Below are 27,259 nucleotides of genomic sequence, written 5' to 3'. Positions count from 1 at the left end.
TCATAAAACGTGAAAAAAAGAATTACTGTCCTGTTAGCATTACGAGTACATGCTAAGGTACACATTTTCAGAAGGATTTAATTTAAAAAAACGCTTTATCGAAATTTTGGATCATTTGAAAATTATATCTTTAAGCTTCCACAAAGAAATGTTTTTGTTTGTGGAAAAGGACCAGTGTTGTATTTATTTAACTCTTTACGGGGACCAGTGTCCAAAAATAAGTTAAGAGTTAAGGCGAGGGATTACGGCACTCCGGGTACCAATGTAATGAGATATGACCCCAAAAATGTGTACGATTAAAACTCTAGCATGCCTGTAAATAAAATCGTTAATTAAAGGTTGCGTTTTTGCAAGCGTGCACACTTTTAAGCGACCGAGCCGTCATCCGAGCCCACAAACTCCGTTAAGTTCCAAAGTGTTTTGGGTGGCGAGCATTCGTAAGAAGTTTCCCTGTGATTAATTAGTGCGAAACGACAGTCGTACGTCTTTTATGACTGCACGACATGAAACGTTTCGTGCGCGGTTTAAATAAAAAGCGACATAAAGTTGAGTACTTGTGCCTTACAACTCCCTGCTATTATCTCACGCCGATTGCACTAACAAGCATTAGCCGTAATGAGTGGGGCTAAAATTTGACAAAAACGAGCTATAAATTTTTACATGACTACTTTACGCCTTGTTAGGGAGATTTATAGCATGCACCGAACCCAGATTAGCTTAAGAGTTGCTTTTTGCAATCAAGTTCTTTCCCGCAACAATTATTTCGCGTTGTTAAGGGGCGAATTTATATCGAAGATGGAAGAGAGTATCGTTACTCTCGGACAAGGGTGTTAAATCACCCTTTGTGATATTTATGGTCAGAAGGAGATAAGGTATTAAGTTAATCTCCTTAACCTGAGCCATTATTAAATTAGCTATCATTTATCTTGCATTGACAATGCTAAATTAGGGTTGGTTTTGCAGGAGAGCTTAAGTTTAAACTGGTTTCCTACCACCTGTAAGCGTAAATCTGGCGCAAAAGCTGTGCTTAAAGCACGGTGCGAGGTGTGCGTGATGGTATCGGAAACGGAAAGCGGCAGACTGATGACGATAATAACAAGCAATTTTTGGCTGCGGCCCCGTATTTCTTGTATTTGTTTTTGCACTAGTTTGTAAAAGAAATACGTGCAGATGTCGTTTCGCACTAATTAATCATCGGGAACTTTGCCAGCCAGAACACTTCCAAACTAAAACGAAGTTCCTGTTTTTCGAATGACGTATCGGCAGTTTTAAAACCGTATAATTCAATTTCGAGTCGGAGTCGAAGCAGCAAAGAAATGCATTTTCCCATTAAAAACATCAAAGTTTCCTTAGTCGTCGAACTTTGCGCAGGAAAAAATATATAAAGCTTGTATAAATGGCTGTAAATGTGATGTTATTAAGTTGGAGGTTTCCTTTTGCAAATGACGTTTGCTACTTGTGTTTGTTGAAATAAGAAGTTGGAAACTGCCGGCCGTTTCCCCGCAGACCAAGTACCGGCCATAACACTGTTTACTAACTTATGTTCATTTGATTGTTATTATGGCGAGGCGAGACCTGAATACGGGAAGGTCTAAACAAAGTTTTCTTTATCTGCGGAGGGCGGGGCTTTTCGCACATTATTTCCCGAACTTGGCTTTTTAAGAATTCTTTTACGATTTTACAGAAATGATTGTTAATAGGCCGGAGTTTTATTTTCGTGCGCGTGACTCAAGATGTAGGAGTAGGTTATGAACCCGTTACCGTAAATTCGTAAAACCACGTCTAAAAAAAATGTTCCCCCAGCCAACGCATTTTAGTCGCCCCCAAACCGACCACCTCCCTTTATGTCTGCGAAGATTGCGTCAAAGCTGCCACGTAAAATCTCAATAAAATTCACCTCCCATCGCGTACTCGAACGATGCACGCGTTCCGACATCAAAAGCCGAATTTATCGGGACGCTTCTCCGGGCGTACTTTTTCGATAACTCCGGGCGATCTCGAGTGCGGTGGGCAAAAGCTCAGGTGTCTGAACGTTAAAGCATCGCCGTTACGGCCCAACTTTTCCAACAACTGCCATAAAAAATTCAATATGAGACACGGTGTGACGCTCCGTTATGGGCGGCGTGACTTAGCGCCGCCATAAGCGGACGCCACCACCTCGGTAATTGAACCGGAATTTATACTAGGCCTAGGGCGTATACGCCCTTGGAATTAAGCAATTCCGGCCAGGAACACGGCCGAATTTATGCCGAGCTTTCGCAATTGAAATATTTCGCTAATTGCCTCCATGGGCATGGAGGTGTACCTTTACGGCTGGAAGTGGGAGGATAATCTCGGGCCGGATTTCGCGAGCCGAGGTGATCAGGTTGAGGTTGCTTAATTCCGGTGCAGTCTGGTGGCGCTATTTGGGTTACATGCAAAATGGATATGCACGGAAAATCGGTTTAAGCGAGCTGGAGGCGGAGAGGGTAGTAATGTTGGCCCGATTTCCATGGCCAACACACTCAAACTTAACATCAAGAAACTTTGGCCTCATCTTAGACATATTTTAGTCGAATTCTCTGTACAGTCAAGGTTGAGGCCAAGATGGTAAAGAAAGAAATAAAGTTTTCATAGAAATTGAGTAATTTCTAAAAACTTGTTTTCTCTAGTATGACAAATAAATGAAAAATTGCTCGAATCCGACTGAAAACGATTACTTTCTTTCATTTCAAACTGTCTAATAGTTGTTGCATGTTCTTTCGAACAAGTTTTGTATTATTTTTAAGGCCAATGTCGGCTAAACAGGCACCTAAATGTACAAATTTGTGCTTATCAGGTTAAAACTTGCAGCAAACTAATGTAATAATACTCCTTAAGTTCGTACAAGAAACATAATCACCTGCCAATCAAACTTGTAAGTTTTCCTTATAAATACGAAGCTTTAGTTTACCGGTTCATGTCTTCCATCGTAATTTTTTAACATAATAGCGCAAACCGTTCTAAATTTTAAACTTTAATTGTACATTGAAGTGAAAAGTTGCACTACTCCTCAAGTAAATAAAGAAGAGTGTTCAGATGAGAAGACACAATTATGAACATTGTTACGATTTTTTTTGGAGTCGAGGGTGAAAGGGGCTTAGACGAAGTCTCGCTCGATGGTTTTAATCGGTCGTAGCGAACGCCTGTCACCGATCTCGACCTCTTTTTTTATTGCGGATTGTCGCCGGCAGCTCCGCCAAATTTTGAGTTTTTTTTTTGCCTCTACGAAGTAGTACTGGCGGGGACGGAGACGGCCAAGCGAGAGGTGGGGGTGCAAAGTGAGAGAAGAGTGAGAGTTGGTGCCGAGAAGAGGTGATTTGAGTTTGGCGAGGTTTGACCTGATGGTTTCCTTTCTTTTTTGAGAGTACTCAGTTCCATAGATTGATAGTGAGGCGTATCCCTTGTATAAGGTAAATTTCGTGCCTTTTGCCGCATGTAGGCTTATTGCTCCACCTGTAGGGTCCACGCCAGGGGCGAAGTTTCGGAGCCGTACAGAGGCGACGTAGAGGGCAGCGAAACGAGGGAAATTTGCTGGGCGTAGCGCCAGCTAGGAGACCCGGAGTTTTTGGATGATCGCGACGTCGAAGACGCGGACCTGGTGAGTTGAACATCGGGGGATCCAGGCCGCGGCAGGACTTGGTCAGCGCGTCGCCGTCGTCCTGTGGGAAGACTCCTGTTTTTTTGAGCTACGAGTAAAAGAACACGCCTTATCGCGATCGGAAATTTTCTTATCGTTTGTCGCCAGACCCAACCGTTTTTTTTGCGTCTCTCTCTTTCACTCTTTACATGCTTTTCAACGTTTTTTCAAATTTTCACGTACCCGCATAAATTTGATGGCGCCCAATTTTTTTTATTTGTGAAATAGTCAGCATTTCCTGTAACTAGCTAGTAGACCGTTGTTGCGTAGTAGTTCGTCAGTTCATTTGTTGTGGTAATTCGTTACTGACATTAGTTGTAGTTTTGTTACCTTTTACTAACCTAGATAATATTTTTTTTGTACTAAAAGCCCTAAATATTTTAATTATTATACAGCTCGCCAAAATAATTAGCCTTTCATTCTGAATTAAAACCTCGGATCCACCTACCGGCTCTCCCGGAAGTGAGCACGGGCAAGTGTATCTTCCCTCGCTTTTATAGCAGAGACGACGTTTTAAGGTAACACAATTGGCGCTCAAACGTGGGGCGTTCTTAAAATTATTTTGGCTAGCTGGTGCGTTTTCGCGAATTGAAAGAGAGAGCAAACTATTGTTTGGCGATGGAAGCATTAGGAATTATTGTAGATTATCTGTCAGACTACGAGGTAGAATATGAGTTGCTTATTAGGCGTGTTAGGACTAGTAGGCCCGTGAAGGAAAAGCGGCGACTCTTAGAGCACGAGTTCCTCAAAGAAAAAAGTACTCCTCTTAATATCTGTGTGGAGAGTTTAGATTTTGAAACTGATCGGGGCGAAATTGAGACCACTTTGGAGTCAGTAACGACATTGATTTTGGAATTTGAGTCAGGATCCATCACCGACTCTCTTTGTCGGCGGATTGCGTCGCGATTGAACCATGTTCGTGGTCGTATTATGCGGATGCCTACTTCGGAGACAGACCTAGATACTACAAGGGGGGTGCGAGACGAGTTGTATGCGACATGTTTGACTTTGGAGGCGGATTTGCGAGATCGCATCGTCACTTCGCCCGGTTACAGTCCTTTATCTCTGCTTTGGGTTCCTAGCTCTCCTGGTTCTTCAAAGGAAAGCACATCGAAGGTAGTTCCGGTCTGCAAATGGGGCCTTACTTTTTCAGGGGAAGCTTCCGATGATTTGTGTGCGTTTCTTGAACGAGTTAAAGAATTAGCGGTTGCCAGGAACGTGTCTTCCCGTGATTTATTTCGTGATGCTGTAGATCTCTTTTCTGGTAATGCTCTTATATGGTACCGCTCTGTGCGTGATCGACTTTCGGACTGGAATTCCTTAGAAAAATCTCTCAAGAAAGACTTTCTACCTAGCGACTATGACGATGTGTTGTGGGCCCAGATTAGACAGCGGTTTCAGAGAAACGATGAACAGGTCGTTATTTATTTCGCGTTAATGGAATCCTACTTCGGTAGGTTGTCTGAGACCCCTCCTGAGGAAGTGAAAGTTCGGTGGCTACGACGTTTGATCCGGCCCGAGTACGTCACTCCGTTGGCGCTACACGATGTCGGGACGGTACAACAACTTCGTGACCTGTGTAAGAAGCTGGAATCATCCTCTCTTTCCCACCCCGTGTCGAGACAGATATCGAAAACCCCAATTTCTTCTGTAAGACCAGGGTTATCACTGGTGGATGCAGTAGGTCCTTCAGCGTCGCCTGAGAGTACGTCGTCAACTAGAGAGGAGTTAGATAAACCGAAGAATGAGGGCAAACATCGTTTCCGGAAAGCAGGTAGGCCTGCGAAAGTCAGTTCCCAGACTGAAGAACGAGTGAGGTGTTATAATTGCGGGGAACTTAATCATTTCCATGCGTATTGCACCCAGGAGCGTACGCGTTTTTGTTACAAGTGCGGGACTAAAGGTGTTATCACTGCGGACTGCACTAATTGTCAGCCAAAAAACTAGGTAGGGGCGCCGTTCCGGCTGGTCGTAACCACGCACCCCTTATCAAGACCAGCGAATCACCTCGACAGTGGACCCGTTGGCTCGATTTTGTCAGAGCTTTTTGTAGGTCGCCGACAATGACTCAACTTAATACGGTCTGCCTGGACAACAAGGACGATCATCGACCACGTATCGGGGTACGTCTCGGCCAGACAGCGTTGACCGCCCTTCTAGACTCGGGAGCTACTAAGTCTGTCATCGGTGCGAGATGTTCCTTCTTGTTAGACCACCCTCGCGTAGTAAAGCGCCAATCTAGGTATCGGTTTGTTCGCACTGCCGACAGACAACCACATGTTGTTGACTGTGAGTTGTCACTGGATGTTTTGTTTGATTCCGTCACCAGAAGTTTATCGGCTTTGTACGTTCCTTCCCTAGCGGTAGGATTGATCCTAGGGAATGATTTTTGTGATGAATTCGCGGTAAAAATAGATTATCTCACCCACACATGTAGTGCCCAGGTAAAATCGTTACCCCAAATATGCGCTCTTGGACCTGACACGGGGGTAGTAGATACCACTCATGAGGCCCGCATGATGAAGGTTATCACAATGTTTGGAGAAATTGGCGGCCCCGAATTAGGAAGAACAGATAAGCTGTCGTTGTCCATCGATACAGGCAACTCACCACCTTTTAAACAGTACCAATACCCTCTGTCACCCTATCTTCAAGGCATTTTGAACAAAGAGATTGACGAGATGATTAATCTTGGCGTCATTGAGCCGTCCCAGAGCCCATGGTGTTCGCCAGTGCTGCTAGTTAAGAAGAAGTCCGGGGAATATCGCTTTTGCTTTGACGGTCGGAAACTAAACAGCGTGACGAAGCACGACTCGTATCCGCTTCCCAGGATAGACCGGATCTTGAATCTTCTACGCGATGCGCGGTGGATCACTACTTTAGATTTGAAGAAGGCCTTCTGGCAGATTCCATTAGATGAAGCCTCAAAAGAGAAGACGGCTTTTGCGGTACACGGTCGAGGTCTTTTCCAATTTTGTGTTATGCCCTTTGGACTACGAAACTCCGCCCAGACCCAGCAGCGTTTGATGGATGCATTGTTTGGTCCACAGTTTGAACCAAACATCTTCGTTTACCTGGATGATCTCATTTTGGTCACCTCCACCTTTGAAGAACATTGTCGCCTGTTAGGGGAAATTAGAGGACGACTTAGAGAAGCCAAATTAACGATCAACGTTGAAAAAAGTAAATTTTTCCAAACCTCCCTCCGCTATCTTGGGTATGTCATTGACGCGGAAGGCCTGCGTACCGACCCCGAGAAGGTTTCCGCCATGTCCTCATATCCCCGTCCGAGGAATGCTACGGAGATCAAACGCTTCATGGGACTCTGTAGTTGGTATCGCCGCTTCATCCCCAATTTTTCGTCGCTGGTGTCTCCGATGAACGACCTGTTAAAAGGGAGGAAGAAGAAACAAGAAGTGTTGTGGGACGACCGAGCGGAGAAAGCTTTTACCGCCGTCAAGGAAGCTCTAATTGCAGCCCCAGTTTTGTCGCCTCCAGATTTTTCTCGGCCTTTTACAGTACAATGTGATGCTTCGGATACGGGTCTAGGTGGTGTGTTGACACAGGTAATAAACGGTGAGGAGAAGGTAATCTGCTTTGCGAGCCGATCGCTATCTAAAGCGGAGAGGAATTACTCGGTTACGGAGCGCGAGTGTTTAGCCGTCATTTTTAGCATAGAGAAGTTCCGGCCATATGTGGAGGGGTCGGAATTCACTGTCGTTACTGATCACCACTCGCTGCTATACTTATTTCGCATGAAAAACCCAACAGGTCGCCTCGCCAGATGGATCCTCAGATTACAACAATTCTCGTTTGAGATCGCACATCGTAAGGGACAATTTCATATCGTCCCCGACGCCCTGTCACGTAGTACACAGCCCCAGGAGGGAGGTCGATACCAAGAACCCGACGTCGCCCTTATCGACCTCGAACCGTGTGAGCGTGACCAGTGGTATCGTCGCATGCTACAGAGAGTAGTCGATCACGGCGACGTTTACTCGAACTGGGACGTCATCGATGGTAAACTGAGGAAGTTTATTCCGAGCAAAGCACCTTTGGAAGCCAACGAGAGGCAGTGGAAATTGGTGGTGCCGAAGTCTCGAAGAAGCGAAGTAATGAGGTCCTGTCATGACCCGCCAACGGCAGCACATTTTGGGGTCTACAAGACTCTTCAGAGAGCTCGAAGTGAGTATTATTGGCCCGGTATGCGCCGAGATGTGGGCAGGTATGTGAAAGGTTGCGGCCCGTGCGCGGCCCAGAAGATTCCCCGAGCTGCCCCGTTTGGTCTCCATGGCCGAGAAAAGATAGCGCGTTTTCCTTGGCAAATTATAGCCCTGGATTTCAAAGGTCCTTTCCCCCGTAGTCGTTCTGGCCATAAATACATTTTAGTGGTAGGTGATTGGTTTTCCAAATATACTCTTCTTCTGCCGATTAAGAGAGCCACTGCCCGTCCCGTCTTAAAGTTTCTAGAAGAAAAGGTTTTTCTCGTCTTCGGAGTACCGCAATGCATCATTGTGGACAATGGGAAACAATTCATTGGAAACGCTTTCAAGAATTTTGCGAAGTCCTACAACGTCCAGAAAATCTGGTATAACGCCAAATACCATCCACAGGCCAATTTTGTAGAGAAAACCAACGACACAGTGGGAACGGCTCTGCGTATGTATGTGAAAGAACATGATAATTGGGATCTAGAGATACCGAAGATCCAGTGTGCAATCAACACCTCTTGCCACGAAAGCACACGCTACACCCCGTCATTTTTGAATTTTGGAAGGCACGTTCCTTTGTCTGGAGACTATTATGGAGCCCTGTCGGCAGACGAAGGCGACGAAATCGATTTCACCGTGGCGGACCGTCGCGATTACGCGGATAACTTGGATCAGCTGAAGAACGTCTTCCAGGAAGTCCGAAGAAACCTCCACAGGGCCCATGTGAGACAGTCACTACGTTATAGTACTTCTCGGAAGGACATAACCTATGACGTGGGTGATAGGGTCTGGAGGAGAAACAAAGTGTTGTCGTCTGCAGGACAGCGTTTTATGGCGAAACTTGCGCCCAAGTACGTCTTAGCTACGGTTACGGCGAAGGTTTCCAATTTAGTGTATCGTGTGCGAAATGAGGACGGCTCGGATGCCGGAAATTGGCACGTGAAAGATCTGAAGCCTTTCTATGACCGTACCGATACAGAAGATGGATCTTCCTCTGAAGACGAGGAACGAGTTTCTACCTCCGGAAGCAGCGATTAGTACACGAGCACATGCAGCATTTTGTCTCGAACGTACGACTCCTTACAACTCGTTGTCGGTACTCTTGGTCCTGTTTATTAGTAATCAGAAAATCTCGAGAGTTGTTGATTGGGTTTGGCTTTGACAGTAAGTAATTTTAGAAGCCATTAATCTGTTCGCTTTTTACCCCAGGTAGGGATGCGCAGTAAAAGAAAAGCCGTCGTCTTTTCTTTCCTTTTCGGAGAGGGGCCGTGTTACGATTTTTTTTGGAGTCGAGGGTGAAAGGGGCTTAGACGAAGTCTCGCTCGATGGTTTTAATCGGTCGTAGCGAACGCCTGTCACCGATCTCGACCTCTTTTTTTATTGCGGATTGTCGCCGGCAGCTCCGCCAAATTTTGAGTTTTTTTTTTGCCTCTACGAAGTAGTACTGGCGGGGACGGAGACGGCCAAGCGAGAGGTGGGGGTGCAAAGTGAGAGAAGAGTGAGAGTTGGTGCCGAGAAGAGGTGATTTGAGTTTGGCGAGGTTTGACCTGATGGTTTCCTTTCTTTTTTGAGAGTACTCAGTTCCATAGATTGATAGTGAGGCGTATCCCTTGTATAAGGTAAATTTCGTGCCTTTTGCCGCATGTAGGCTTATTGCTCCACCTGTAGGGTCCACGCCAGGGGCGAAGTTTCGGAGCCGTACAGAGGCGACGTAGAGGGCAGCGAAACGAGGGAAATTTGCTGGGCGTAGCGCCAGCTAGGAGACCCGGAGTTTTTGGATGATCGCGACGTCGAAGACGCGGACCTGGTGAGTTGAACATCGGGGGATCCAGGCCGCGGCAGGACTTGGTCAGCGCGTCGCCGTCGTCCTGTGGGAAGACTCCTGTTTTTTTGAGCTACGAGTAAAAGAACACGCCTTATCGCGATCGGAAATTTTCTTATCGTTTGTCGCCAGACCCAACCGTTTTTTTTGCGTCTCTCTCTTTCACTCTTTACATGCTTTTCAACGTTTTTTCAAATTTTCACGTACCCGCATAAATTTGATGGCGCCCAATTTTTTTTATTTGTGAAATAGTCAGCATTTCCTGTAACTAGCTAGTAGACCGTTGTTGCGTAGTAGTTCGTCAGTTCATTTGTTGTGGTAATTCGTTACTGACATTAGTTGTAGTTTTGTTACCTTTTACTAACCTAGATAATATTTTTTTTGTACTAAAAGCCCTAAATATTTTAATTATTATACAGCTCGCCAAAATAATTAGCCTTTCATTCTGAATTAAAACCTCGGATCCACCTACCGGCTCTCCCGGAAGTGAGCACGGGCAAGTGTATCTTCCCTCGCTTTTATAGCAGAGACGACGTTTTAAGGTAACAACATTTAACCGACACACAATCCCAAAGCTTAAAATTTGAACCTTTCTTGTAATTTTCTCTCAAAACATACCCGCGCAACAAAAACCGAATAAAACCCTTCATTACAGCACAACCGAAGGCACGCGTTCCACTTCCCCATATTGAAAAAAGCCGGTGTTTATGAAAAAAATAAGCGTCCCGATAAATTCGGCTTTTGAAGTTGGAACGCGTGCATCGTTCGAGCATTTGATGGGAAGTGAATTTTATTGAGATTTTACGTGGCAGCTTTGACGCAATCCGCGCAAACAGTAAGGAAGTCGTGCTGTCAGAGCGTGAAGTATGCACTGAAAGGCACTTTGTGGATGAGTTGAAGGATTTTTGTAGGATTGGCGGCGCGAGTGTAACAAGGCTTTGATTGCCGGCGTAAACTATGCTAAATAGGTTCGTAGTTTACGGAAACGACGCAGAGATAAGAGCTATTGCAGCGGCGTTTACGAGGAAGTTGTTGTAACGTGTGCTTCGAGATTAGGTTTAATTAAAAAAATTGCTGAGATAGGGGGATTCCCAGTAAACAGTGGTACGTTGCAGCGATGGAAATGCAAGTTGACTGTGGCTACGAACGTGTTCCATATTACGTTGCATACTACGCATATCTGCGTTCCCTCTGCCGTGTAGTATAAGTGATCACTAAGGCTTGGATTGTAAGCATCAAAATTTCGAAGAAATATGCGTGTAATATGCAAACATTTTTTGTCAATATATACACCATTTTATACCAAGTGTCTGGAAAAAGGCGGATTAACTTGGCAACACTGCACGCACGCACCTTTCAGGACAACAACCATAACAACCAGTAGTCATTGTGCATTATTATTAATAAAACAAGTCGTTATTTTTCATTAATATATAAACCAAAACGAAATATTTAATAACACATTTATAAATTATAAACAAAAACAAAACCATCAAAAGAAAAATCCATTAAAGCATAACCAACCAAACACTAGAGATGTATAGATTGTAATGTTTCCAAATTTTGATAATTTTTTGTACAAGGGAGTCATCAGTACTTGCTAAGATATAACTGATTGCAGTGACATACCCTCTAAGAAATGAGAGGGTGGGTGGGCGGGGCTAGTAAGATAAGACTACTGATTTTGGCAAATGAGTTCAATCTAAGAAAATAGAGGGCGGGTGGGCGGGTTTACACACCTACTAAAATAAGATCGATTTTGGCAAATGATATACCCGCTAAGAAAATAGAGGGTGGAAGGGCGGGGCTAGTACCTGCTAAGACAAGAGCGATTTTGGCAAATGAGATACCTTCTAAAAAACGAGAGGGTGGGTGGGCGGGGCTAGTACCTGCTTAAATAAGACCGATTTTTTGCACCTTTTTTACCTTGATAGTTATTGAAAACAATTTGTTACTAGCAATACTAGCTGAATAGAATCTACCAGTGCTAAATTCTTGTATTCAAGTTTTAAAATTGTATCAGTAACTATGAAAAAATTATCTGATATAAATGCCATCTGAGGCGGCAATTCTGTTTTTGCAAAAATAATTTTAGATTCTTTGGTAGATGTAACATTATCTGACAGCTCATTAAGAAAATGTTTAATTGCATTGAACTTTTTGATATAACATACAACTGCATCTAATTTTGGGAAGGTGTTGTAAAATTCCACCAATTACGACATGATAGCTGCGACAGTGCAGTGTGTCAGACGAAAACATAAACAGAAACATACTGTTTTACAACACCTTACCAAAATTAAAAGAAATATAGATGTAATTTTTTCGATGTTGCTATTAAAATTAACATAAGAAAATAAAAGGTAAAGCGATCAAGAACGATCTAAATTGTATCAATTGTCGTCAATAAATTATTGTAAGAAAAGACACTAGAGGCTCCAAAGCACTTTCAAATTCTTTCCAAACAAGAACACCTAGTATGGTAGTGCCATTTAAAAAAATCTAGTTGGCCTTGGATCTCATAAAGAAATGAAGCAAAAAAAAAATTTTTTGACGAATAATTACAACTTCTTGTACTATACCTACTCTCTGTTGATGTGTACAATTAGTACAAATATACATATATACGTGCATTACGCATTACGCCAGATTAGTTCCTATGTAATAGCTCAGATTCATAAAATACGTTTTCTAGTCGATTATACTTCAACATATTATTAATGTAGATAATTAATTAATTAATGCTGCCGATATCATTTTTCTCCTTTTTTAACAAAGAATCTAAATCTCTAAAAATGTATAGAGTGTAAGATTCAAAAATGCAACTTATGTTAGCAAATACTATCCCCGCCCACCCTCCCTCTATTTTCTTGTAGATTTCGATATCCAAAAGTCATTGTAGGCGATCATTGTTCCAAAATCGCTAACTGATATATAGTAATTTTTACAATTCCGACAAAATCGCTCGGTATAAAATTTCTGTAGATAAAAAAGGAAATTATTATTAATTTTTGTTTTACAAAATAGTAAAATAGAAAATAAGCTACTATTAGCGTTTTTCTTTGCGTTTTTCACATCCTAAATTCTATTAGTTTCCACTCCCACTTGACAGAAGAACATAATTTGCTAAAATAAGATCGATTTTGGCAAATGACATACCCCATAAAAAAAGTGAGGGTGGGTGGGCGGGGCTAGTACCTGTTAAGATTAAACTGATTTTGGCAAATGAGATACTTTCTAAGAAAAGATAACGCTGATTCTGGGAAATGTCGTATCCTCTAAGAAAATTAGTTAAATTATTAGGTATAAGAAAAGACACTTGAGGCTCCAAAAGATTTTCAAATTCATTCCAAACAGGAATACCTAGAATCTCAAGATTGTTTTAAATTTTTCAGAAAAAAAACTGGGTGTCAAGATTAACTCAAAAATAGATCAGGTTAGAATTTTCCAAAAACAGAACACCGAAGTCACCCAAAATTGTTTTAAATAATTTACAAAAAAATTGGCTCCCAAAATAATACACAATGGGTACCCAAGGGTCTGCCGAATTAAAAAAAAAAATACTGCGGCACTCTTTTTCGAATTCATAAAAAATAAATGATGGCTAAGGTTATTACGGTAAATCTGGTGTATTTTTTATAAGTCCTTATTGATTAAAAGTTTTACCAAAATTTTTAAAATATCAAAATCCTGCAATTGTGAGCGCATAGTTGTTTTAAAAATTCTCATAGAGTCACCTTACAACGAGAAATTTTAACCTTCGGATTCCACTTTTATCTGTTGTTTTATTTCATGATTACGTCTTCATCTCATATTCATATTCTTCCTTGTTCATAACCACTGTCATGCTGCCTTTACCTGATTGTGTTACTATGATGTCATCATGTTCTTGTAAATACCTCTTACTTGTGATAATGTGTTTCATCAGTTCTTTATTGTTTGAATCTCGTTTTGGGATTGCGTGTTTTTTATGATCTCATTTAAGGGTAACTCTCTATGAGGTATTTCAATTTTTGGACCCAGGCCTACTCTTGTCAAGACTTTCTCTGGTATGGTTTGGCCACTATAGTTTTTGACATATTTCTGGCTTTCTTTCAAGGTGTATGTGGCCCTCAATTTGTTCAAGTTCTTCAGTTTCTTGATGTTTTTGTTTTTGTGTTGAGAAATTTTGGACTAAAACTTAGAATTTTTTGGAAGGTGTCAATGTCAATATTGTTTCTTATCTGTTCTCTGAGGTCGCCTGTTTTCTTTTTTCTTGACTTTTCACTCCAGTCGTCATTTTTATCTGAATATTTAATATATTTTTCCTTAGTTTTTTAAAGTTTTTTCTACTTATACGGGTGGTCATTGGTTGTTAGTGAATAAATGTTCTTAACGTTATTGACTACATGATTGAGGAAGATGCCTTTTCGTCTACATTCTAATAGAAACATTTTTCTGTTGGTTAGGAAAGCTAGTTTTCCTTGACACTTGAAACGATATCTGTTGCCTATGTTCTGGAAAAATCTTCCGAAGTATTATGTTTTATAAGATTCACGTCCATTGTTTTTTAATGTAGATCAGCAATAACCTAAGGACACCACACCCACTGATCAACAGAGTGAGGTGATCTATACCCAGGTGTTTTATTTTCGCATAAATTTAAAGGAATCTGGTGTTTAGTTGCTGGATAAACCTGAAAAAATCTTTTGACCCTTCAGTGTTTTATTTTTTATCAATTTGAGAAAGTCTTGAGTGTTTCGGTACCCATGGTGTATTATTTTGGGAGCCCATGGAATTTTTTTTTTATAAATTGTTTAAAACAATTTTGGGACCCCGTTTTTTTGAAAAATTTAAAACAATCGTGAGGTTCTAGGTTTTTTTCCTGTTTGGAAAGAATTTGAAAGTGCTTTGGAGCAGGGATGGCTGGAGCCTAGGGGCACAAGGGCTACTGCCTCCCCCCAAAATTACGTCTATAAACACACTGGATATAGCAAAATAGTAATTTTCACTATTTAAAAAATCGGAAATTTATCTTATACTTATTAAAACAAATCTTTTATCTCGTTCCATTTGTGTCATTGTTTGATATTTAACTCATTGATCAAATTGTGTCCCCCATTTCAAAAGGTCACGAGCCACTACTGCTTTCTAGCCTCTAGTGGCTTTTCTTGTAATAATTGAATTCAATTTCTAAGGATACGTTATTTAACTCATATCTCATTTGCCAAAATCACTCTTGTCTTAGCAGCCCCTAGCCCCGCCCACCCACCCTCTCTCTTCTTAGAGGATATGTCATTTGCCAAAGTCAGTGTTATCTTAGCAGGTACTAGCCCCGCCCACCCACCCTCTCTTTTCCTAAAGGATATCTCATATGCCAAAATCACTCGTATTTTAGCAAGTACTAAGCCCGCCCACCCACCCTCTATTCCTAGAGGGTATGTCATTTGCCAAAATCAGTCTTATCTTAGTAGGTACTAGACCCGCCCACCCACCCTCTCTTTTCTTAGAAGGTATGTCATTTCCCAAAATCAGTTTTGTCTTAGCTAGTATTTACTAAGATAAGACTGATTGTGGCAAATGATATACCTTCTGAGAAAACAGAGGGCGGGTGGGCGGGGCTAAAACTTGCTAAGACAGAACTGAACAATATTAAGAGCAGTGACTGGAATAATGGATGGGTGGGTGGGCGGGGCTACTGTTTTTGAATGTCTTCTCTGGTGTTTAGTTGGTTATGCTTTAATAGATTTTTCTTTTATGATTTTGTGTTTGTTTATAATTCATAAATGCCTTATTAAATGTTTTTTTTTTGGTTTATTTATTAATAAAAAATAACAGCTTGTTTTATTAATAATAATGCACAACGATTAATGACTAGCAACCACTGGTTGTTACGGTTATTGTCCTAAAAAAAATTAAAGATGGATTTCAGTCATCAACGTTACTAAGAAATCAGAAAGTAAGCCGGAGGAATTCACGCATTAGGTGCGTGCAGTGTTGCGAATTTTACTTTTATAAAATTAGGTTTCTTTCATAATCTACAACAAAAAGAATTTTTTTATTATTTTTTTGGGACTCCCGAAACCTCCGTACATAACGTATTGAAGAGTTAATCCCCCATTTTCCACACACCCGGTATAGTATAATTTAAAGTGATTACTAGGTAAGATTCAAATTTAATTAAATATTCGATATTAATTTCACATTCATAGCGCTGAGGAAGAGAAAAGAATTTTCGTAACGAGGGCTCAATAAATCAGTGTTTCTTTTGGGCCTCTCTCCTCGTTATTGCTGATCTACATTCTTTCAAATTTCGCTTAATGCAGAACATAAGGGTCCTCTAAGATTTTTTTTTTAATTCTTAAAAAATACAAAATACCCGTGGTTCCAAAATTCTTTCAAAGTCGGTTCTAAAACAAAATTTTTCAAAATATGATGAATTTGCTTTTGGTTAATTATAACAAAATTTCAAATTTTTCGACTTGATTACAATAGAGTTTTATTTCCTCTGCGATGCGCAAAATTCTCTCTGATAAGAAGTGCGACGAGAATTTTTTGTTGCTTTACGTTATGCAAAGAAGTGAAGTGTGTTTTAGCACAGTAGATTTTTGACTTTGATTAGTGCATGTTCGGTCCTCAAATTGGCTTGTTTAAATTATTTCTTTTTATCAAAAATAGTGTCAAAATAAAAACGGACGTGGGGATCTTCAAGGATCGGCACAGAATGAAAACAAATCAGGATTTAAAGGGTAAATACTACTATTAAAGTTTATTCACTTTAATATTCGTTGTAGTGTGCCTATTTGTGACATTAACATACATTAAATTATCGCATACAATTTGAGGAATAGCCTGCTTTGATTTTTGGAACACTTTGTGCTTTTACTCTGATCGGCAACTGACGTCATGGGTCACTTTTTGGGAAATAATAATAATAATTTTATTTCCAGCAGACTACAAGTCCATAGTGCAACATAATACTAATAAACAACTAATTATTGAAAACTAATTCTAATTCTAATTAACAATAAAATTAACAATAGTAAATGTGATGAGGAAATAAAAAGAATAAAATGAAAATAAATAAGACGGATACGTCAAAAATTCTTACATATATGTAGCAATTTAACTTTTATTTTAGCAGAAGTGAAATTATAAAATATGTCAATGTTGTGAGCTGTGATGCAATTAATTAATTAATCTAAGGCAATTTGAGGACTGCTAAAATAATGGAACGTTTGCCGTATATCATAATAATAAATAATTTTACAGCGACTATTGGGCCCGATACAACAAAATTAAATTCATTAAGTAATGATGGACACAAAACTTTAGCTTGCATCAGTTCAATGATGCAAAATTTCTGCGTACATCTAGAAATTCCTCATTAACAATTTCTAACAATGGTTTCAACTGACAGTGACGTGGAGGATAGCATCTGTATAATTTAAAATAAACAAATTTAGAAAAATATTCCAGTTTAGACCTTACAAGGGTATTAAATAAAAATTTAAAGCAGGTGATATTATTAAATTTTGTGTTTCTAATTATTATAAATCCCAGAGTCCTAAATGCATTACAGTATAACCTTCATAATCCGAACCCACGATTATCATCCGAACAGAGGCTAGTTGAAGTCGATGCCTCTTTAATCCGAACAAAAACTCTGCAATCCGAACTGAACTTGAAAACATGCATCTAATTGCAAAAATGACGCAAGATCTTCTTTGTGCACGTGTTGTATTGAATTCTTTAAAGTATAAATTGAAATAAAGAATCAGTACGAAATGCGAATTTTTGAAAAGTTTTGAAAATTTCGATATTTCCACGGACGATTCTGGAAAAACGGTTGCAGCTATCAAAAAAACGAGGTCCGAAGTGAGTTCTAGAGCTCGAAATCTACAAGAAAATGTGTTTAGTTCAGTTTCGAAAATGTCAAAAATTCGCCGAAATTTGAAGAAGGGGAGACCATTGAAAAAATTTCACTTTTAAAAGAGTTGTCTAAAAATTGTGAAAAAATTCAGGGACGTAAATATCGACATGCTGATTCCAAAAATATAGCATTTTAATGGGAACGGAGCAACATCTTCGAAGGAATCAGTACGAAATGCGAATTTTTGAAAATTTCTAAAATTTTCGATATTTCAACGGTCAATTCTGGAAAAACTGTTGCAGCTATCAAAGAAACGAGCCCCGAAGTGAGTTCTAGAGCTCGAAATCTACAAAAAAGTGTGTTTAGTTAAGTTTCGAAAATGTCAAAAATTCGCCGAAATTTGAAGAAGGGGGGAGCATTGGAAAAATTTCACTTTTAAAAAAGTGGTCTAAAAATTGTTAAAAAATTCAGGGACGTGAATATCGACATGCTGATTCCAAAAATATAGCATGTTGGTGGGCACGGAGCAACATTTTCGAAAGAATCGGTAGGAAATGCGAATTTTTGATTAGCTTTGCGAAACTTAAACTTTTTACTATCAGAGTTCATCAAGAAAGGTTTGGTTTTCAGCGATGATAAATATACAGTTGCTGCTAATGATGGGTGATACAGATCTTGTACCAGTGGAAACTCATGTCGCTCTATACCTACTTGAAAATCTCTTGTTGTAAGGACAACATCTAAGATTCTGGAGTAAGTATTTGTAACGTAGTTATTTCGAACAAAGTCATTTATAGAAACGAAGTTGTTAAATATGTTGTAAAATTTATAAAGATGTATCATGCGGTTACCGCTCATGCAATCAGTTAATTCTGGAATATTTATATCACCAAAAATAAGTACTGGGTTTGATATGTTCAAGCGATTATAAATTTATTCAGAAACATGTCAGAATTTGGAAATAGGAAATAAAAAACTTGAACCCACTGTATGTTTTAACCACGCTTCTGTCAGTATGATAATGTCATCATCCCACGAGCACACATTAGTATAAAATCTGCTAAAATTTGAATTCAATCCACTCACATTTTGGTAAAAAAAAATCGGTGTAAATGTGAATTTTCTAGAGAGCGGATTTCTAGGTTTAATGCTTTTTGTGACAAATGTAAGCACTTCAAAACTTTTTTATATCTGTAACTATGATACAATTTGGAGTCATTTGACACATTTTTTTTTATGCTTATTTGCTTTTTTTTTCAATTTTATGCATATTAAAATTTATATGCTTATTTAATGCTTTTTTCGACGAATATGAGTTTTAATGCATATTTTGTTCAAATGCCGGCCTTGTCGGGATGACAAATACTTGTTAGTTATGCGTATCGTATCGTATGCATTTTACCTGGACTTGACCATTGAAGTACACTTACTCAAGACCCTTTCTGTGAATAGATTCCGGTCGTTTGGATAATAAAATTTTATTATAGGATTGGAAAAATACTCCATCGATTTTATGACTTTAAATCCGTACTTCCGTTGATAATGAATTAAAGCTTTTAACCAGATGTTTTTTTCGGCATTTTGCGGCAAGACCGTTGAAGATTTTCTAGAAAAAAGGATTATTGTACCCAACTACCTACCTTAAAATTTTTCTAATGGAAACATTTAAGTAAATGAACCGTTTATTTCACAACCATCAGTCTATCGCATCTGTCGTACTACAGTGTTATACGTGGTTTTCCCTTGTTACATGTCGAGTTCTTTTTGGTAATATTGCTAATATTTTAAAAGAATGCCGAAAGTAAAATCGACGCCGGATGAGTGGATAAGAGATTTTCCAGAATTAAAATTAGAAAACAACAAAATATTCTGCAGAGCTTGTGTGAAAACCGTAAGCCCACTAATTTTTTTTATCTATTTTCCTTTGTTAATCCTGTATATGTACGTTGCTTTAGATTCAAAGTGATAAAAAATATAACGTGACGCAACATGTCAGAACGACTCTTCATGTAGAAAGGAAGAAAATGTTTGAAGTTTCTAAAATTAAAAAACAGACCATACATGAATCTTTTGCATCTACTTCCACAAAAGATGAACAGTTTTAGTTTAATTTCGATTTATGTAAAATGATGATCCAGTCCAATATACGTTTAAAAAAATTGGAGAAAGGCCCTTTTCAAGAATTCCTTGAAAAACACTGCAATCGACATATTCCGCTTGAAAGTACTCTCCGAAAAAATTATGTAGGCCCAGTGTTTCAGCAAGTTTACGACGAAATTAAACATCGCATTGGAGATAATTATTTATGGTTCGCTGTCTATGAAACAACCGATAGTTGTGGAAGATACGTGGCAAGTTTAATTGTTGGAATCTTAAATGAAAATTTCCCTAGTCGAGGGTATGTAGTAAGTTTGAAAACGTTAGATAAAACAAATGGCAATACGATTACTAGATTTGTAAATGACAGTCTTACGTCACTATTTTTGCCAAATGCCGTACCGGCGAATCAAATTTTATTGATGATCTCGGATGCAACTCGTTATATGTTGAAAGCAGGGAATAATCTAAAAATATTGTACCCCAATTTAATTCACTCTACTTGCATTGGCCACGGTTTAAACAGAGTGGCTGAAGGAATACGTTTGCAGTTTCCTACTGTTAATAAATTAGTGGCAAATGGTAAAAAGATTTTTGTTAAAGCCCCACTAAGAGTGCAACATTTTAAGGAAAAATTTTCCAAACATACCATTGCCCCCAGAGCCGATTATAACGAGGTGGGGAACATGGTTACAAGCCACATTTTATTATAACAAATATATCAAAGAATTTGAGGAAGTAGTTACGGAGTTTAGCGAAGATTCTTCTCAATCGATTAAAGATTGCATAAATATTTTGGAAAACAAAGATTTGCGACAAGATCTAGCTTTTCTAAGAAGCAATTATCAATTCGTATGTGAGATAATAGAAAAGTTAGAAAAACCCAACATGTTGTTGGTAGATGCCATAAACTTAGTGAAAGAATTTAAACAACAAGCAAACGCAGTAAGGGGTGATATTGGTACTAGAGTATCTCAAAAACTTGACGAAGTGTTAAATAAAAATGCAGGTTTCGATGTTCTTTCCGACGTTGCTCGTGTTTTACAACGCCAGAAGGTGGAAAATTTGGAGTTAGATTCAACGTTAGTTGCAAAATTCAAATTTGCGCCAACAACGAGTGTGGATGTTGACCGCACATTCTCCAATTTTAAACACATTTTAAATGATCGGCGAAAAAATTTGACAGTGGACAACTTGGAACATATTACAATCATAAATTGTTTTAAAGAAAACTGAAATACGTGTGTAAAATATAAAGTCTAGGATTATTGTAATAATATTTTATCCAAAGTTCTAAGAAGTGTTCTTTGATTTGTAATATGATTATGTTTTTAATGCTTTTTTGCTTAAAATAAAACCTTTTTATTGAAAATGTTGTGCTTATTTAAGCGCTTATTCTTAATTTTTTTGTGCTTATAAATCCGCTCTCTAATCATAAGTCATCCTCACCTAAAATTTGTACAAAGCCCAACCTCAACAATAGCATGTTGTACACTTCCACGTAGGAGAACATTTTAATTACATACTTCAATAACAATGAACATGAAAATTTGGAAAATTGTTTTCTTGTTTGTTCCGCGCGTAGTTCATTATTAGCACGCAATAAGTTCAATATCCACAGTTCACACACCAAGAAGAAGGTAAAATATGGTATGAAACCACTAAAAACTGCCGATAAATTTGAAGTGATAAGATTTACGTCTTTTGTAATCCTCCCAAAATGAGTCATCTCCTTCCAAACCGGTTGTTTTGAATGCAGCCCCCTTGATTACTTAGATACTTTTCAGTTCGTAAAACTGGATGAGACACCCCTAAAACTTCTCCCAACTGGTACTAAAATCTTAGAGCCGAAAAGTTTCGAAGAAGGCGGAAGTCCAATAAATCTGTAGTCGTTAACGGCATCCTATTGCATACAGAGCAGTTTGATTTTTTATTGTTGGGTCACGGCCTCGGCGGACTTAGCCCCTATCCCCCTGCGCAATCAACAGAAACGTCCCCTTCATAAAAATATGTTCTATCAAAATTCATAGGGAATAAAGTTAAATACTTTTTTATCGATGATAAGTTTATGTGGGGAGAAGGGCGACTCTCTCGGACATAAAAGTGCCACAAGTTTTCTTATCAGGAATACTTCACTTCTTGTCTTATAATAAATTGCCGAGATTAAGCTCTCTTTCACCTTATTTTCAAAAAGCCGTTATCTCGTTTCGTGACTTCCGTATCCTTCGGATAGTAATAATTGTTGCAGGACCTGTTAATAATAGGTGTAATTTGGCGTGTAAACAGACCCAGTAATTGATGTTTTTGTGTCGTGTTTGTTAAATGTCTACTTTGTCGACTTCTATTATTAGACTTACAAAAGCAATTATTGGAAGCTCGTGGTCAGGACTTATTGATGAAGTGGTGCGACTTTTTAGCAGAAATCGTGCTTGTAATGAGTTGGAGTGAAAAATTTAGGGGTTGAGTTCATTGATTATTTTTTGCTTGTGTTTAGAAGTAGGGAAAGCAAAGTTCGAAGAGAACTACAATCACATAAACTATAACAATTATTGTCAATTATTTATTTTCCACCCGAATAAATACATTTACAGAACTCACAAACCTGAAAAACACTGGTGATTGATTTTATTATCATACAAATCTACTACATTTTACCTGAAAATCAGGTCACACAAATATATAATTTCTAATTTTATAATTTTTTATCTTGTACTGAGTAGGTATTTATGATTATCTCAACATACGAATTCTGATTGCTAGCATGATAATGCTAGAAAATGCATTAGTCTGACATTGTATTAAAGTTTTTTTTTATTTTTCATTTGTCGATCTTAAGCTAAGGTGTACCGTTTCCGTCTGCCCTGGTATATTTATCCGTCTGCATGTCTGTTGAATAAAGTAAAAATAATTTTTTAATTATATGCAATTTTTTACAAGAAATAAAAAACTTGGTCGAAGGTTATTAAAAATTGAAAAATCGAAAAATTTAATAAGAGAAAAATCGAAATCCTAAAATTCAGATATCGAAAAATTGAGAAATCGAAAGTTTGAAAAATCGAGAAATCTAAAAACGACAAATCTAAAAACTTTAAATTTAGAAAAAGTGAGATGTTAAAATCCAAAAAATTAAAAAATAGAAAAATGTAGAAATTAAAAAGCCGAAAAATCAGTAAACTGAAAAATAAAAAAATTATAAACTGCAAATATTGAAATTAGAAATATCGAAGAACGGAAAAATCGAAAATTCGAGAAATCGACAAATCGAGAAATCAAAAATTCTAAGATTAAAAAAACTGAAAAATCAAAAGATTGAAATGAAAAATTGAACAGAAAAATTGAAAAATCGAAAAATTGAAAAACCTAAAATTTAAAATCGGAGAAACGAATGGTCGAAAAATCCGAAAACCGAAAAATCGGAAAATCCAAAATTTAAAAAAAAGTGGGAGATTGAAAAATCCGAAAATTGAAGGATCGAGATAGTGCAAACTTGAGAAATAAAAAAAGTCCAAAATGACGAAATATTGGGAAATCGAAAAATTGAAAAATCGAAAAGCCGAAAAGTCGAAAAATTAAAACATGGAAAAATCGAGAGATTAAACATTCGAAAAATCGAAACAACATAATTTCGATAAATAGAGAAATAAAAAAATGGAAAAACCGGTAACCTGAAAATTCTAAACATCGGAAAATTGAAAAACTGAAAAATCCGGATAAATTGAGAAATCAAGATATGGGGAAATCGGGAAATTTAGAAATTGACAACTCGAAAAATTAGAAATTAAAAGAATCGGAAAATCGAAATGTCAACAAATCGAAGAATCGAAAAGTCGAAAAATTGAAGAATGGAGAAATAGAAAAATCCAAAATTTGAAAAATCGGAAAATTGAAGGTCCGAAAATCTGAAAAATCGGGAAAATAAAAAATTCCAATGATGAAATATTGGGAATCGAAAAGCAGAAAAGTAGAAAAACATTGAAAAATTCAGAAACTCAGACATCGAGAAACGAAACATCAAAAGATCGAAAAATCGAAACGTGAGAAGTGGGAAAGTCGAAATGTTCAGAAACTAAAATAGCCCAAAATCGAAAAATTGATAAGTTAAAATTTCGAAAATTGACAAATTTTAAATTAAAAAAAATCCATTATAGAAAAAACAAGACATTAAACAATCGGAAAAGAAAAAGAAATTGAAGCCACGAAAATTAAAAAAATTGGAAGTTTAGATGCTGAAGAACGGATAAAATTGGAAAAACGAAAAATCGAAACATTAAAAAATTGAAAAATTCAAAAATCTAAAAATTAAAAATCGAAACGTCCAAAAGTCGAGCCTCGAGAAATGGGAAAATTAAAAAATTGATTAACTGAGAAATTGAGAAATTGAAAAATTGAAAATTTAGAAACGTCAAACGTTACAAAATTGTAAAATCCAAAAATTTACAAATCGAAAAATTCAAGAGACCAAAAATTGAAAAATTGTAAAAATTAAACATCGGAAAATGAAGAAATCGAAAAATGAAGAAATTCCAACGTTGCAATATCGAAAAATTAGGTAGGCGAAAGAAAAAAATCGAACAAAAAAACTGAAAAATCCAAAAATTGAAAAATCGAAAAAGTAAAAAATCGAGAAATCGGAAAATCGAAATATTGAAAAATGCCAAAAACTGAAATATCGAAAAATTGAAAAATACAACAATAATTGAGGAATCGATAAATTGAAACATCAAAAAATCTAAAAATTTAAAAATTGAAAAATCGAAAAATGTATTCGAAAAATTGAAAGATCCTAAAACTAAAATGTCGAAAAATTAAAAAAATCTAAAAATTGAAAAATCCCAAAACTGAAATACCGAAAAACTTAAAATCCTGAAACTGAAGACTGTAAATTTTGAAATTTAAAAACTAAAAAAACAAGGAATCGAAAAATCGAAAAATTGAAACATTAAAAAATCCAAAATTGAAGATTTGCAAAACTGAAAAATCCAAAACTTTAACATCGAAAAACCGAAAAGTCGAAAAATTGAAGAATCGAGAAATCGAAAAATCCAAAATTTACACTATCCAAAAATTCGATAATTAGAAATCGAAAAGTCAAACATGGAGAAACGAAACATCATAAATCCTTCAATCGAAAAATCGAAATGTTGAGAATACGAATAGCCGAAAATCGAAAAACTGAAAAGCTGAAAATTGGAAAAATGATGAATTTTACTTTAAAAAAAATCCACAATGGAAAAATCAAAAAATCGAACTATCTAAAAAGCGAGAAATTAAATAATCGAAAAATCGAAAATATCGAAATATCGATAAATCGAGAAATCAAAAAAATTGACAAATACAAAATTTTCAAAATTGAAAAGTAAGATACTGAAAAATTGAAGAATCGAAAAATCCACGAACAATTGAAGAATCAAAATATTGAAAAATTCAGAAGTTGAAACATCAAAAAATCGAAAAATTGAAAAATTGAAAAACTGAAAAATCCTAAAACTAAAATGTCGAAAAATTAAAAAAGTAAATAACTAACTAATCCCAAAACTAAAATATCGAGATATTAAAAATTCAAAGAAAAATCAAAGTATGGAAAGATTGGAAAATCCCAAAACTGAAAAATCGGTAAATTGAGAAACCTAGAAACTGAAACATTGAGAAATCGAAAAGTTGAAAAATTGAAAAATTAAAAAAAAACAGAAAATTGAAGAATTGAAAAACTGAAAAATCCAAAATTTTAAAATCGATAAACCGAAAAGTCGAAAAATTTAAAAATCGGAAATTAAAGGTCGAAAAATTGGAAAAATCTAGAAAATACATAATTCAAAACCGAAGTGATGAAAAATTGAGAAACCAAAAATCGAAAAGTCGAAAAATCGTAACATTGAAAAATTGAAAAATCAAACATCGAGAAACGAAATATTAAAGACTAGGGATGTACCGACTAGTGGCCGACCGGTCGGATAAGCCGACTATTCGGCCGTTTTTCATGGTCGGCTGCAGTCGGCGACTGGTCGGCTAAACAGCCGATCGGTCGGCTTTTTTTATTAAAATTAAAAATAGTATATAAAACAATTAAACCCGGTTTACAGAACCTCAATTAAATATTTAATTGTGATTTAATTTTTAACCCCGCGTTGAAGTACCATGTGACAGACTCTACGCCAATCAGACGTCGCTGATGACTTTGTTAAATGCTCGATCAACTTAATCTCAGTTGAAATATTGTATAAACTGGCCCTAAAGTGTGTTATTCTTTATTTTTGTACTGAGTTACTAAAAAAATTAAATGTTAAAATTATCCAAACAAATTTAACACATTTTTCGGAAAAAAAAGGAACTTTAGTTATTCCTTTTATTAAAATAAAACAAATTTTTAAGGCAGTCAGAGAAATAGAAAAAAAAACACACTCTCTGTCGCATTTATAAACCGGTTTTAGCAAAGCCGAACAGTCGGCCGACTAGTCGGTTTTTACTGGCCGAACAATCGGCTAGTCGGTTAGTCGGCCAGACCTACAGTCGGTACATCTCTATTAAAGACCTAAAAATCGAAAAGTCGCAAAATCGAAATATTGAAAAATCGAAATATCCCAAAATCGAAAAATCGAAAAATTAAAAATTGAAAAATTGATGTTAAATTAAAAACATTCACACTCGAAAAAATGAAAAATTGAACTCCCGACAATGCGAGAAATTAAACAATCGAAATATCAAAATCTCGATAATTCGAGAAATCAAAAAAATTGAAATTTTAAACATTGGAAAGCCGAAAAAATTAAACAATCAAAAAATTGAAGAATCTAAAATTGAAAAATCAAAAAATTGAATCGTAAGATTGGAAAATCCCACAACTAAAAATCGAAATATTAAAAAATGTAAGAGAAATCGATGCATCGAATGATTGAAAAATCCCTAAACTGAAAAATCGGTAAATTGAAAAATCTAGAAACTAAAAAATCAAGAAATCGAAAAATCAAAAAATCAATAAATTGAGAAGTCGAGATGCAGTTCCATTTTTGGTGGCGATGAGTAGACAAATTTTAGTTAACTTTAAACCATCTGCATTCATACAAAATTTGTAAACAATCGATCCGATAGTTTAATTATCTGTCTAATAAAATCCGAACACACCAGATAGTCAGACATGTAGACAGATAGACAGACAAAAACGGCAGACCTATTTTTTCATACTCTAGTTATCTTGAAATATCTACAAAACATGAAGCACTCAATTATGATACTTTTTTAGCTTTCGCTCGGAAAATAAAAATAATAATTATGGCAAGTTTTTTACCAAAGTTATTAACGCATACCACTTTCAGAAGACTCTCAATAGTGCACGCTTCTACAAAGGAAAATATGTCTTTGAATTGAGCTTTCCAGTTAATTTACTAACAAAACTTTGTATAAGAACTCAAGTTATTCACTCATTAATCCAATATCCAACGAAAATTCCGCGCGAGATCGTTAAATTTTCCTAGAAATGTTCCTATCTACGCCCCAATTTGTTTATTCCATTGCACCTCCGAGACAAATAGCGTATAAAAATTCCCAACATATGTTCCGCTGCAATTTACGGTCAAAATGTTATTGCATCAAGCAATACCATTTGCAGGTTATAAATAACGTCC

General features: G+C 37.1%; 2 protein-coding genes across 6 annotated transcripts in view; both read left to right on the top strand.

Annotated features, from left to right (window-relative positions):
* The window catches only part of LOC135127782 (limbic system-associated membrane protein), an 829,211-nt gene that overhangs the window by 234,449 nt on the left and 567,503 nt on the right, over window positions 1-27,259 (top strand). The gene's annotated exons all lie outside the window — the stretch shown is intronic.
* Window positions 3,088-5,616, top strand: LOC135127781 (uncharacterized). Its single transcript, XM_064054395.1, has 2 exons — window positions 3,088-3,431; window positions 3,481-5,616. Exon 2 carries the CDS (start codon window positions 4,277-4,279, stop codon window positions 5,603-5,605), a length of 1,329 nt encoding a protein of 442 aa, XP_063910465.1. The 5' UTR covers window positions 3,088-3,431; window positions 3,481-4,276; the 3' UTR covers window positions 5,606-5,616.

This window comes from Zophobas morio, unplaced genomic scaffold (genome assembly GCF_036711695.1).
Source record: "Zophobas morio isolate AGI-343-1 ecotype UQ-CSIRO unplaced genomic scaffold, CSIRO_AGI_Zmor_V1 ptg000012l, whole genome shotgun sequence".
In the NCBI taxonomy this organism is placed as follows: Eukaryota; Metazoa; Arthropoda; class Insecta; order Coleoptera; family Tenebrionidae; genus Zophobas; species Zophobas morio.
Note: the sequence above shows the minus strand (reverse complement) of the source record. Positions and strands in the feature narration are given on the sequence as shown.

What these genes read in the sequence shown, in the direction of transcription:
- LOC135127781 (XM_064054395.1), top strand. Translation starts at nt 4,277, where the DNA reads ATGGAAGCATTAGGAATTATTGTAGATTATCTGTCAGACTACGAGGTA.